Source organism: Cnephaeus nilssonii (assembly GCF_951640355.1).
Source record: "Cnephaeus nilssonii genome assembly, chromosome: 4".
In the NCBI taxonomy this organism is placed as follows: domain Eukaryota; kingdom Metazoa; phylum Chordata; class Mammalia; order Chiroptera; family Vespertilionidae; genus Cnephaeus; species Cnephaeus nilssonii.
The window spans coordinates 1,996,815-2,009,971 of NC_137075.1; the positions used below are offsets into that span (position 1 = coordinate 1,996,815).

The 13,157-nt window shown below is 46.5% G+C and overlaps 1 protein-coding gene across 1 annotated transcript in view; it reads right to left on the bottom strand.

Moving 5' to 3' along the window:
* The window catches only part of HCN4 (hyperpolarization activated cyclic nucleotide gated potassium channel 4), a 54,318-nt gene that overhangs the window by 17,740 nt on the left and 23,421 nt on the right, over nt 1–13,157 (bottom strand). Inside the window, exon 2 of the mRNA XM_079767758.1 lies at nt 2,863–3,286. Coding sequence (XP_079623884.1) covers nt 2,863–3,286 — 424 coding nt within the window. The remainder of the gene's footprint in view (nt 1–2,862; nt 3,287–13,157) is intronic.

Below are 13,157 nucleotides of genomic sequence, written 5' to 3' on the forward strand. Positions count from 1 at the left end.
TATTTATTTGAGAGAGAGAAACATCAATTGGCTGCCTGCCACAGGCAATTGGACCGAAGATTGAACCTACCACCTAGGTATGTGCTCTGATCAGGAATCAAACCCGCAACCTTTTTGGTGTATGGGATGATGCTCCAACCAACTGACCTACCCAACCAGGGTGAGAGCCTTTATTAAATGATTCTTGGCACCAGGCTTCACATAAAGGGTTTTACAAACATCATTTCATTTAATCCTCCCAATAATCCAAAGAGGAAGGTACTACTTATACCCACTTTGCTGATAAGAGACTGAGGCGCAAAGAGGCAAGATGGCACTAAGGTCACACAGGTAGGCAGTGTGGAGCCAGCATTTTAACTCAAGTCTCCACTGTGTCATTTTAGTTCCAAAGCCCACAAGCATTGCCCTACACCAGGCAGGGACTGCATATTGCTGAGAACCAAGAACACTAAGTGGGTTCTCATCTAGCTCTGCCAGGTATCTGCTGCATGACCGTGGGCAAGTCATTGCCACTTCTCTGTCAATAGAAAGAATGCAAATTTTCGAAGCAAAGGAGAATTTCTGCATGGAGTGATTCCGCTAGACTGGTGTAGGCACTTCTGTGGCACAGGTGCTCATGACACCTCTGACTTCAATTTGCCAGTGCCCCAACCATCAGCATGGGTGCTCCCGGCTAGGGTAGTTGCTTCCTGTCCTATGCTGGGGAACTTTGTATCCTGTACCTGGGAAATATCCTAGTTGAGCAGAGGTCCTGGAGAGCAGGAGAGCAACATCAGCAGTAAGCTGAGGCAGGAAACGCACGTCTGCAGAAGCTTCAGGACCCTCGGGTGGGATGTCTCAAAGAGCACTTCTCCCCAACCCCAATACCTCCAGGCTGGCCTGCCTACCGCTGCTGCCAAGAGATGCAACTTGGGTGGTGGCAGATACAGACGGAAACACCTGGGAAGGTCATCTGTTGTTTCAAACCCCAGATGGTAGTCCCCTCTCTTTCCCCCATCCCAGACAACTGCAATCAGCTCACAGAGTAGTAAATTTTGTTCAGAATGGTGTTGGCTTACCCGTTTTCCTTTGATTTATTATTTAGTTTCTGTAATCTGTGCTCCACCCTGAGGCCTGAGGATCCTTTACACATTTTTTTGTGCATACACAACTCTAGACTCCTGGTGCTTTCACTCTCTAGAGCAGGGGTGGGGAACCATTTTTCTGCCAAGGGCCTTGGATATTTATAACATCATTCCCAGGCCATACAAAATTATCAACTTAAAAATTAGCCTGCTTAAAAAAATTAGCCTGCTATATTTAATTAACTCACCGCTAATGCCTTGGCAGGGCCAGACCAATTGATTTTGCGGTCCTTATACAGCCCACAGGCCAGATGGTCCCCACTCCTGCTTTAGAGCCAGGCTGCTGGAAACCACTTTGCCTGCTGCTAGCACTGAGGGTGGGAAGGCTTCTGAACCAATGGTTGGCAGGTAAGGGGATATAAAAATTCTAACCACCTTTCTCAGTGGTTAGAGCATTAGTCTGCACCCTGAAGGGTTGCGGGTTTGATTCCCAGTCAAGGGCACGTGCCTGGGTTGAAGGTTCGATACCCAGTCCCTGACATTCCTGATCAGGGCACATGCAGGGAGGCAGCCAATAGATGTGTCTCTCACACTGATGTCTCTGTCTCTCTGTCTCTCTCTCTCCCTCCCTCCCTCCCTTCTTCCCTCCACCTTCCACTTTCTCTTAAAAAAAAAATCAATGGAGCCCCAGCTGGTTATGCTCAATGGGTAGAGCATCAGCCCACAGACTGAAGGGTCCCAGGTTTGATTCTGATCAAGGGCATATACCTTGATTGCAGGCTCGATCCCCAGCCCTGGTTGGGGCACGTGCAGGAGGCAACCAATCAATGTGTCTCTCTCACATCGATGTTTCTCTCTCTCCCCCTCCCTTCCACTCTCTCTAAAAGTCAATGGAAAAATATCCTCGGGTGAGGATTAACAATAACAACAAAATTAATGAAACAAATATCCTTGGGTGAGGATTAAATAAAATTAAACAATAAAATTCTAACACATCTGATGCATGGTATACACTATCCCAAAAGGTCCCCATGGGATGGGGCCTAAGTAACCCTCCATGGTATATACCCTTGCTTAGCTTCCTTCCTTCCTTTCCCTTTCTCTCTTCCCCAATTCCTTACTATATCTTCCTGGAAACACTTCCCCCTAAAAAAAATCACTTTCATGCAAATCCTTATCTCAGGGTCTGCTCCAGAAGGACCCAACCTAAAATAGTTGCCAACAAAATCTGGATTCCTGTTTCTCATCATAAATCTGTAGATCTAGCAACCCGAGGCCATTCCCACTTGGCAACAAGTGGCTAGAGCTAGACAGAAGATGTTTTCCAGTTTTCCCCAGTACACTACACTCCCTAATGCCTTCCAACTGGCCCATTTCACCATTCACATTCCCTGTCTGGCCCCTATAGGATTATGAGTTTGCAACCTTTATAATATAGTGCAGTGGTTACCAGTGCATGCTCTGGAGTCTGGGTTCACGAACTACTGATTCTATGACCTTAATAAATCCCTTAATCTTTCTGTCTCTCAGTTTCCTCATTAAAACATGGTTCCTGGGTGTACCTATATGGTACCCTCCATGGATGTTAGAGACTTAAATGGGATATTGCCTATAAAGTGATTTGCCCAGTATCTAGCACACGATATTCAAGAAATTACTAATATTTGTCCCCCTGGAGCAGGTGTGCCTGCTATACTCTGACAGCCCACATCCAACTATCTTGAGATTATCTTCTGGCCCCTCAGACCCTGTGGGGGAAGACACCCTTCCCCCAAGAGATCTGCGTCTAAGCACTCACCTCTTCCCACTGGTGAATGTATCTAATGAGGCGGGAGAGACGCAGGAGGCGCAGGAGGCTGAGGATCTTGGTAAAGCGGACGATGCGCAGGGCCCGGGCTGTCTTGTAGACCTCTGAGTCAATGCGTGTCTCCACAATGAGGAAGATGTAGTCCACAGGGATGGAGGAGATGAAATCCACCACAAACCAGCTTTTGAGGTACTTCATCTTAATCCGCTGTGGATCCAGGATGATCTCTGTGTTGTCTTCCACCACAATACCTGTGCGGAAGTTGAGGACCAAGTCGATCAGGAAGAATGTGTCTGACACCACATTGAAGACAATCCAGGGTGTGGTGTTCTCATCCTTGAAGAAGGTGATGCCCACAGGGATGATGATCAGGTTCCCCACCATCAGCAGCAACATGGTCAGGTCCCAGTAGAATCTGCCCAGAGACAAAGGGGTCAGTTGCCAGAAGGAGGAAGAGAATGAGTCACAAACTGAGAGAAATTCTGAGGGAGAGCAAGTGTAGGAGAGAAGTCTCGGGAGGTTCTATGACACTGCAGGAGGTAGACGTATGGGAGCCAGGGCAAGACGTGGACATTGGCAGGGAAAGAGGCTCTTCTTTCACTAAAGGTACCATCTGCCTGCCCCTCCAGGAGCTCCCTGAGGACATGCCTCCTACCTGCATCCTATGCCCCAGTAAGAGTCAGGCTGAAAAACAAAGCAAACAATGGTATCAGAGAGAATTACAGGGCTATTTTAGTGGTAGTAACAGTTCACCCAGAACTATCCTGGGCTCAGGCCAGACTGCTCCAACCTCCCTGAGGGGCAGCTGATGCTGAGACAGGCTAGCAGACAAACATGCCCCAGACCGTGACCAGAGAGCAGGGAAGGCCCAGGCTCCAGTCCCAGCTTTGTCACAGATGCTGTGTGACATCAGGCACATGCCCTCCCAGCTCTGGGCCTCATTTTCCCCAATGTGCAGTGAGGGGTAGAGCCTCAACACTCAGTCCCAAAATTCTGATCTGGCTTCTGGGAGCACCCTTTAACTTATATCCTAGCGTCAGAAAATGCCAGGCCATCAGAGGTTTTCATTCTAACATGGGATTGGGGAGGGTAGTTATATCTTCAAAAACAGGAAGTGTTAATGGGGCAATTTCAGGTACCAATGAGTTACCACTCAATGCAATGGAGTGGGACCAGATGAGGCTTACCGGCATCATTTCTGATAAGGCCTCAAAGCAACTGCAAGTGCTGCTTGAGGGAGGGAGGCAAAGCCTCTGCGAGGTGAAGCAATGTGAGGAGGTAAGGGCCACTCTCAAGCCCCCACCTGGCCCAGTGGGGCCCCTCTGGAGTGTGAGACAGCACAGACAGGCACCGACTGGGCAGCGGTCACCAACCTTTCAGACCTCACGGACCGTCAGTGGTCCGCAGACCACCGGTTGGTGACCGCAGGTCTAGAAGGTATGACCAATCATCCTGGAACCCAGGCCAAGACCAGCCACCCAGGACTGGCCTTAAGACAAAGCACTTGCACTGCAGGGATGTTTTCTTCTGTTACTAATTTAGACAGTTACACAATAACAGATAAATATATTAATCTTTATTAATTAATAAAGAAACAAGAGCACATATCTCAATGTGGGGTTGGGGGAACGAGAAGAGGTACCAAAGAACTTATATACTTATATGCATAGCCCATGGACATGGGCAATAAGATAGGGTAGAGAAGACCTGGGGTGGGGGGAGGGGGGCTAGCTGATTTGGCTCAGTGGATAGAAGGGTCCCGGGTTCGATTCCCGTCAAGGGCACATGCCCGGATTGCAGACTCAATGTAGGGGGTGTGCAGGAGGCAGCTGATCAATGATTCTCTCTCATCATTGATGTTTCTATCTCTCCCTTTCCCTTCCTCTCTAAATCAATAAAAATACATTTTAAAAAATTTAATCTTCTACTGCAGGGAAGCCAGGAGAAAGGGTGTGAGAGACAAGCACACAAGCTTTCCCAGAGTCTTCAGAGGATTCCACCACAACCCTGCATGAAGAGTTCTAGGTTTGAAAAAAATTACTTCACAGCAAACTGTCTTCTTTACCCGACTCAAAACGGTGCTATGAGTCAAGGAGAGGGCAAGGCCTGCTTCACGGAAGGGGGCAGACAGTGTCCTACATCTCACAGCTCAGGGAAGGGCAGCTTCTGGAGAGGCCACCTCTGACAGCTCCTTTGAAAGCCAAGCCCTTCAGGGTCTTAAGATAGGACCTCAAGTCAGAGACTCACTCAGCTACTGCTTCTCATTCTAAGACTGATGGCAAGAGGTCAACTTCAGCGCCTTCTCTGTCCCAAAACCCACCAGCCTTTTTCTAGCTCCAACCCGCCTATGCCATCTGGGAGAACCCAACCTAAGACCTGAGAGCCTACCCCAGCCATCACACCAGCACACAGAACAGCACACCCTGCTAATGACTCAGGGGCCCTAGGAGAATGGTTTCAGTGTCTAAGGGGTGTTCTTAGCTGTGTACACTCTCTTGCCCAGCCTCATGCACATCATCCAAAGACAGCTGCAGACACTTATTAAATGCCACACACATGTATCCCTATTTACACACAGTGTGTAAACACTCCTGCATACACATGGCCATCACCCCTTTTCATTTAATCTCTTGGGAAAAACAAAGCAAAACAAACAAACAAAAAATACTGTGGCACAGAGAGGCCACTGAGGTGCCTGTGGGCCTCTGTACATAAAGCTAATAATACACCCAGGCTGGAGGAGTTTCTAAAATTAACGGAGCGGGCACAAGCGGCTGCGAATGCTGACTCGGTCAGGCCTGCCATTCCAGTGGGTTTCTACACTCTCGCAGCTCTAGTTCTCTCAATTACAGACCAAATTTGAGACAGCAATCAACAGAAAAATGTTTGCATTTAGTGGTCTTCATAAAATTAAATTAAATGATACAAAAACACCCATTTCCTTTCATTCTGACTAATAGTCTCAACCCTGAGTTTCCAGATGCTAAGGGATATTTCTGGTGCCTGATCTGGGCTGGGGTTGGAATACTGGAGCACTTCTCCTCACAAACACCATGCTGGAGCATCTCAGGGCTACGCAAAAGGCAGTGCAATGTGGTGAGGGAAAAGAAGCACAGGCTCTCAAAGCCAGCCAACTTGGGTTTGATTTCTGGTTCCATCATTTACTAGCAAGTCACTTAATCTCTCAATGCCTCAGTTTCCTCATCTGCTGAATGGGGATAATAACAGAACCTCACTGGCTGAATCATTATAAAAATTTATGTTTGTAATATGTTCTGACCTATGCCTAGATATATTATTAAATGAGTAAATAAGTAACTCAAAAGTCAAAAAAATCTGAGAAAAGTGGTGAGGGAGGAGGAAGATTTAGTCTTCTAGGGAAAAGCCACAACAAAGCATCTCCTGGGGGTAGGGATGAAGGGTGACTCAATGGTCCTATAAGAGTCAGCAGTGGACGCCAGTGATTATAATATTCCCTGAACAATAAGACGACAGCACCTATTCACCTCGGTAGACAGATGCCCCGATCTCAGGGAGCTCATGGTCCAGCCAGAGGATGAGGCTTAGATAGAAAACAAGCTGGACCATGATGTAAGAAACCAGCCTGGCAGAAGCCCAGGCATCTAGAAAGGTGGGCTCCTGGTGCCCAAGAAGGGTGAGGCCAGAAAGTGCTTCTGGAAGAGGTGTGAAGTGTGGCTTTGGGAGCTGCCTTTGGCCTCACAGATGAACCTTCCTCACTCTTTGCCAGATGGTGGCACAGATTTCTGAAAGCAGAGCCAAACCAGAGCAAAAATGATAATCAGAACCACGGACAGTTCCCAGCCCGCCTGCCAGCCCCACAGTGCTGGTCTAGCCAGGGGAAGTTGGCAACAGCTTCCCCACTGGCATCCTCCACTTCCTGGCACCTCTTATTCCACAATCCTAGTTACCAGAGCATCTTAAGTGATGCCTTAATGTCCCTGGGGATTTCCAGTAGGGACTCCTTGGTGACTGAAAAGCATGTATTCCTGAAGATCCCCAAACACTTCACACTTATTGAGTGCTTGCTTTGGGCTTTCCATGCATTACTTCACTGAACCCTCACACCAGCACGAAGGTGGCTGCTATTATCTGTATTTTACAGATGATGACACTGAGGTTCAGAGAGAAGTAGCCATCTTCCCAGACAACACAGCTAGTGAGGAGCTGAGAGGTCTGTGGGACTCCAGAGTCTGACCTCTTGGGATTTTAGCAACCTCAGTGGGATTCAGGAAGGCGGACCAGCCTTTCTCAGACCTTTGCACCATACTGGAGAGGTGGCCACCACAGCAGGTGCAGTCCCTGGTCCAGAGACAAGAGAGAAGAGAGGGTTGCAAAGAAGTTTCAAGAGGATCCATCCTCCTGATGCTGGAGCCTTATGAGGTACTTCCCAGAGTGGGCAAGGTAGCACACCTTTCTTTTTTGTTAATTCTCACCCGAAGAAATTTTTCCATTGATTTTTAGAGAGAGTGGAAGGGAGGGGAGAAACAGAGAAACTTTGATGTGAGAGAGACACATCAATTGGTTGCCTCCCGCATGTGCCAAGCCTGCAACCAAGGTAAGTGCCCTTGATGGGAATCGAACCCGGGACCCTTCAGTCTGAAGGCTGACACTCTATCTACTGAACCAAACTAGCTAGGGCAAGTAGCATACCTTTAAAGCACTAAAAGAATCTGTCATCAGCTATCAGTAAGGCCCAGTTGCAGTCGTCCTGTAGAAGGGAAAACTAAGGTCCACAAAGGAGGGAATAATATTTTCAAAGCCTCAAGCCAGATGCCCATGCTCCCCTAGCACCACACTGCCCCTAAAATCATTCATGAATAAATCCCACAGTCCAGGGAATGCATCCATGGTGGTGGGTGTTGGACTCTGGCAGGGAAGCAGTGGACAACCACCCTCAAACATGCTGGAGTTGGCACAAGTCTGAATGAGAGGCATTGATCTCTCCAAAGCCAGATGACTCTCTCCTATTGTATGTAGTGTTCTCTAAGCTGATAGGAAGTCTTGGCCAGAAAGAGGCCCTGCCTCAGGTTCAGTCCCAGGGTCCCAGGCCCATCCTCCCTCAATCCTGTACCTTTACGTCCTACCTGAGCCAACAGGTCCACCCAGGCAAGCAGCGGGAGGACATGGCCTATAGGCCAGCTTTGGAGGAGCAGGTTCCATGCACAGGAGGAAGGAGGGACCACGAAAAGCCAGATAGCTTTCTACACTGACACCTGAAGCACTTCATGGTTTGGTCTCAGATGAAGGGCATGGCCTCAAGGCAGCTGAGGGAAGAGAAGATAAGAGGCTCCTGACTCTGAACTCAGAGACTCAAGGACCAAAGACCCTCTCCTTCCTGGAGGTTTCCCTGAATGGGGTTAGAAGTGGAGGTCCCAGAACAGGATGAACTCTGTCAGCCTCCTCTTGTCCCCATATGCCCATGCTTGAGCACATATGCTCACACACACACATGCATGCACATACACATGTCTACATAGCTGCACACATATACATATAGGGTGGCAGACAAGCAGGTTTACACAGAGTTTATTCTTATATTATTATTTATTAGTTTTAATTGTATTAATTATTTTCTTATTTTCCAGGCAAACCAACTTGTGGCCCACCCTATATGCACATGCACAAACACACCCAGGATTACATTTTTGTTCATATGCACTCCTGTGAATTTTTGCCCTCATACACGCATCCATTTTCACACATGCATATTTTTTAAATTACTTTATTGATTAAGGTATTACATATGTGTCCTCATCCCCCTATTACCCCTTCAACCCCCCCACTCATGTCCTTACCCCCCTGTTGTCTGTGTCCATTGGTTAGGCTTATATGCATGCATACAAGTCCTTTGGTTGATTTCTCCCCCTTATTCCCACCCTCCCCTACCTTCCCTCTGAAGTTTGACAGTCTGATTGATGCTTCTCTGTCTCTGGATCTGTTTTTGTTCATCAGTTATGTTGTTCATTATATTCCACTAGAGGCCCGGTGCACGAAATTCGTACACGGGGGCAGGGTGTCCCTCAGTCCAGCCTGCAACCTCTCCAATCTGGGACCCCTCAAGGATGTCTGACTGCCCGTTTAGGCGTGATCCACCTGGAATCAGGCCTGAACGGGCAGTTGGACATCCCTCTCACAATCCAGCATTGCTGGCTCCCAACTACTCGCATGCCTGCCTGCCTGATTGCCCCTAACCGCTTCTGCCTGCCAGCCTGATCACCCCTAAGCACTCCCCTGCCACTGCCCTCCCTACCGGCCTGATCAACGCCTAACTACTCCCCTGACGGCCCGATTGCCCCTGCCCTCCCCTGCTGGCCTGGTCACCCCTAACTGCCCTCCCCTACAGATCTGGTTGCCTGTAACTGTCCTCCCCTGCAGGCCTGGTTGCCCCCAACTGCCCTCCCCTGCTAGCCCGGTCACCCCTAACTTCCCTCCCTTGCCAGCCAGGTCGCCCCTAACTGCCCTCCCTGCTGGCCCAATTGCCCCTAATTGCCCTCCTCTGCTGACCTGGTCACCCCCAACTGCTCTCCCCTGCTGGCTTTGTCCCTTCCAACTGCCCACCCCCTGCAGGCCTGGTCCCCCCAACTGCCCTCCCCTGCAGGCCTTGTACCTCCCAACTGCCCTCCCCCGCCAGCCTGGTCGCCCCTAACTGCCCTCTATGTAGGCCTGGTTGCCCCCAGCTGCCCTCCCTTGCAGGCCATCTTGTGGCGGCCATCTTTGACCACATGGGGGCAGCCATCTTGTGTGTTGGAGTGACAGTCAATTTGCTTATTACTCTTTTATTAGATAGGATAAATGAGTGATATCATGTGATATTTATCTTTCTCTGGCTTATTTCACTTAACATAATGCTCTCCAGTTTCATCCATGCTGTTGCAAATGGTAAGAATTCCTTGTACCACAGTTTTTTAATCCACTCATCTGCTGATGGGCACCTAGGCTGTTTCCAATTCTTAGCTATGGTGAATTGTGCTGCTATGAACATAGGGGTGCATATATCCTTTCTGATGGGTGTTTCTAGTTTCTTAGGATATATTCCTAGGAGTGGGATAACTGGGTCAAATGGGAGTTTCATTTTTAGTTTTTTGAGGAAACTCCATACTGTTCTCCACAGTGGCTGCACCAGTCTGCATTCCCACCAGCAGTGCATGAGGGTTCCTTTTTCTCCACATCCTCGCCAACACTTGTCATTTGCTGATTTGTTGACGATAGCCATTCTGACAGGTGTGAGATGATATCGCATTGTTGTTTTGATTTGCATCTCTCAGATAATTAGTGACTTTGAGCTTGTTTTCATATGTCTCTTGGCTTTCCGTCTTCTTTTGAAAAGTATCTATTTAGGTCCCTTACTCATTTTTTTATTGGATTGTTTATCTTCCTTTTGTTAAGTTGTATGAGTTCCCTGTAAATGTTGGAGAGTAAACCCTTATCGGTGATAACATTGGCAAATATGTTCTCCCATGCAGTGGGCTTTCTTGTTGTTTTGTTGATGGTTTCCTTTGCTGTGAAAAAGCTTTTTATTTTGATGTAGTCCCATTTGTTTATTTTCTCTTTAGTTTCCATTGCCCTAGGAGCTGTATCGGTGAAGAAATTGCTTCAGCATATGTCTGAGATTTTGCTGCCTGTGAATTCCTCTTGTATTTCTATGGTTTCCCATCTTATGTTTAAGTCCTTTATCCATTTTGAGTATATTTTTGTGTATGGTGTAAGTTGGTGGTCTAGTTTCATTTTTATTTTTTGCATATATCTGTCCAATTTTCCGAACACCACTTACTGAAGAGACTGTCTTGACTCCATTGTATGTTCATGCCCCCTGTTGAATATTAATTGGGCATAGTGGTTTGGGTGGATTTCTGGATTCTCTATTCTATTCCATTGATCTATATGTCTGTTCTTGTGCCAGTACCAGGCTGTTTTAAGAACAGTGGCTTTGTAATACAGCTTGATATCTGATATTGAGATCCCACCTACTTTGTTCTTCTTTCTCAGGATTGCTGCAGCTATTTGGGGTCTTTTTTTTATTCCAGATGAATTTTTGGAGAGTTCGTTTTATGTCTGTGAAATATGCCATTGGTATTTTAATGGGGATTGCATTGAATCTATAGATTGCTTTGGGTAGCATGGACATTTTGATGATGTTGATTCTACCAATCGATGAACACGGTATGTTCTTCCATCTGTTTATGCCTTCCTCTATCTCTTTTTTCAGTGTCCTATAGTTTTTCGCATATAGGTCTTTTACCTCCTTAGTTAAGTTTATTCCTGGGTATCTTGATTTTTTTGATGCAATGGTAAATGGGATTGCTTTTTTAGTCTCTCTTTCTATAAGTTCACTATTGGTGTAAAGAAATGCCAGATTCCTTGGCATTGATTTTGTATCCTGCTACATTGCTGAGTTGATTTATTAAGTATAATAATTTTTTTCATGGAGTCTTTAGGGTTTTCTATGTATATTATCTGTCATCTGCGAATAAGGACAGTTTTACGTCTTCTCCGATTTTATGCCTTTAATTTCATCTTCTTGTCTGATTGCAATGGCTAGTACTTCCAGTACTATGTCGAACAGGAGTGGTGAGAGTGGGCATCCCTTTCTTGTTGCTGTTCTTAGGGGAAATGGTTTTAGTTTTTGATCGAGTATGATGTTGGCTGCGGGTTTGTCATATATAGCTTTCATTATGTTGAGGTATGATCTTTCTATTCCCACCTTGCTGAGAGTTTTTATCAAGAAAGGGTGTTGGATTTTGTCAAATGCTTTTTCTGCATCAATTGATATGACTGTGATTTTTATCTCTCAGTTTGTTTATGTGATGTATCATGTTTATTGATTTGTGGATATTGTACCATCCTTGCATCCCTAGGATAAATCTAACTTGGTCATGGTGTATGATCTTTCTGATGTACTGCTGGATCTGACTTGCTAGAATTTTGTTGAGGATTTTGGCATCTATGTTCATGAGGGATATCTATATTAATAAAAGGGTAATATGCTAATTAGACCAGGAGACCTTCCTGGAGATCTTCTGGAGTCCTTCCAGACAAAGCCATGGTGGCGGGGCTGAGGCAGAGGCGGTTAGGGCGATCGGGCCGATCAGGCCGGGGCAGAGGGGGGGGGATTTGGGGGTGAGTAGGCCAGTGGGGGGGCAGTTGGGGACGAGCAGGCTGGCAGGCAGGCAGGTGAGCGGTTAGGAGCCAGAGGTCCCGGATTGCGAGAGGGATGTCCGACTGCCAGTTTAGGCCTGATCCCACAGGGATCGTGCCTAAACTGGCAGTTGGACATCCCCTGAGGGGTCCCAGATTGGAGAGGGTGAAGGCCAGGCTAAGGGACAACCCCCCCCCATGCACGAATTTCATGCACCGGGCCACTAATTGGCCTATAATTCTCTTTCATTGTGTTGTCTTTATCTGGTTTTGGTATTAGGCTAATGCTGGCTTCATAGAATGAGCTTGGAAGTGTTCCTTCCTCTTGAATTTTTGGAATAGTCTGGGGAGAATAGGTTTTAGTTCTTCATTGAATGTTTGATAAAACTCCCCTATGAAGCCATCTGGCCCCGGGCTTTTGTTTGCTGGGAGCTTTTTGATGACTGCTTCAATTTCTTCCATAGTTATAGGCCTATTGAGATTTTTAGAATCTTCCTGATTGAGTTTTGGAAGGTTGTATTTTTCTAGGAATATTTCCATTTCCTCCAGGTCGTCCAGTTGGTTGGAGTAGAGTTGTTCATAGTATTTTTTAACAATCCTTTGTATTTCTGTGGGGTCTTTTGTTATTTCGCATCTTTCATTTCTGATTTTGTTTATTTGTGTCCTCTCTCTTTGCTTCTTGGTGAGCCTGGCTAGAGGTTCATCAATCTTGTTTATCCTTTCAAAGAACCACCTCTTGGTTCATTGATCTTTTGTATTGTTGTTGTTTTTTTTTTTGGCCTCTATGTCATTTATGTCTCTTCTGATCTTTATTATCTCCTTCCTTCTGCTCACTCTGGGCTTTTCTTATTGCTCTTTCTAATACTTTGAGTTGTAGAGTTAGATGATTTACTACCAGTTTTGTTTTTTTGTTTTTTTGAGGTAGGCCTCTAGAGCTATAAACTTCCCTCTCAGGACTTTCATTGTGTCCCATAGATTTTGGATTGTTGTGGTTTTATTGTCATTAGTTTCCAGCATGTTTTTAATTTCTTCTTTGATCTCATTGATAACCCAAAGCATGCTATTCAGCTTCCAAGTGTTTGAATTTTTTGGATTGTTTTTATTGTAGTTTATTTCTAATATTATGGCAT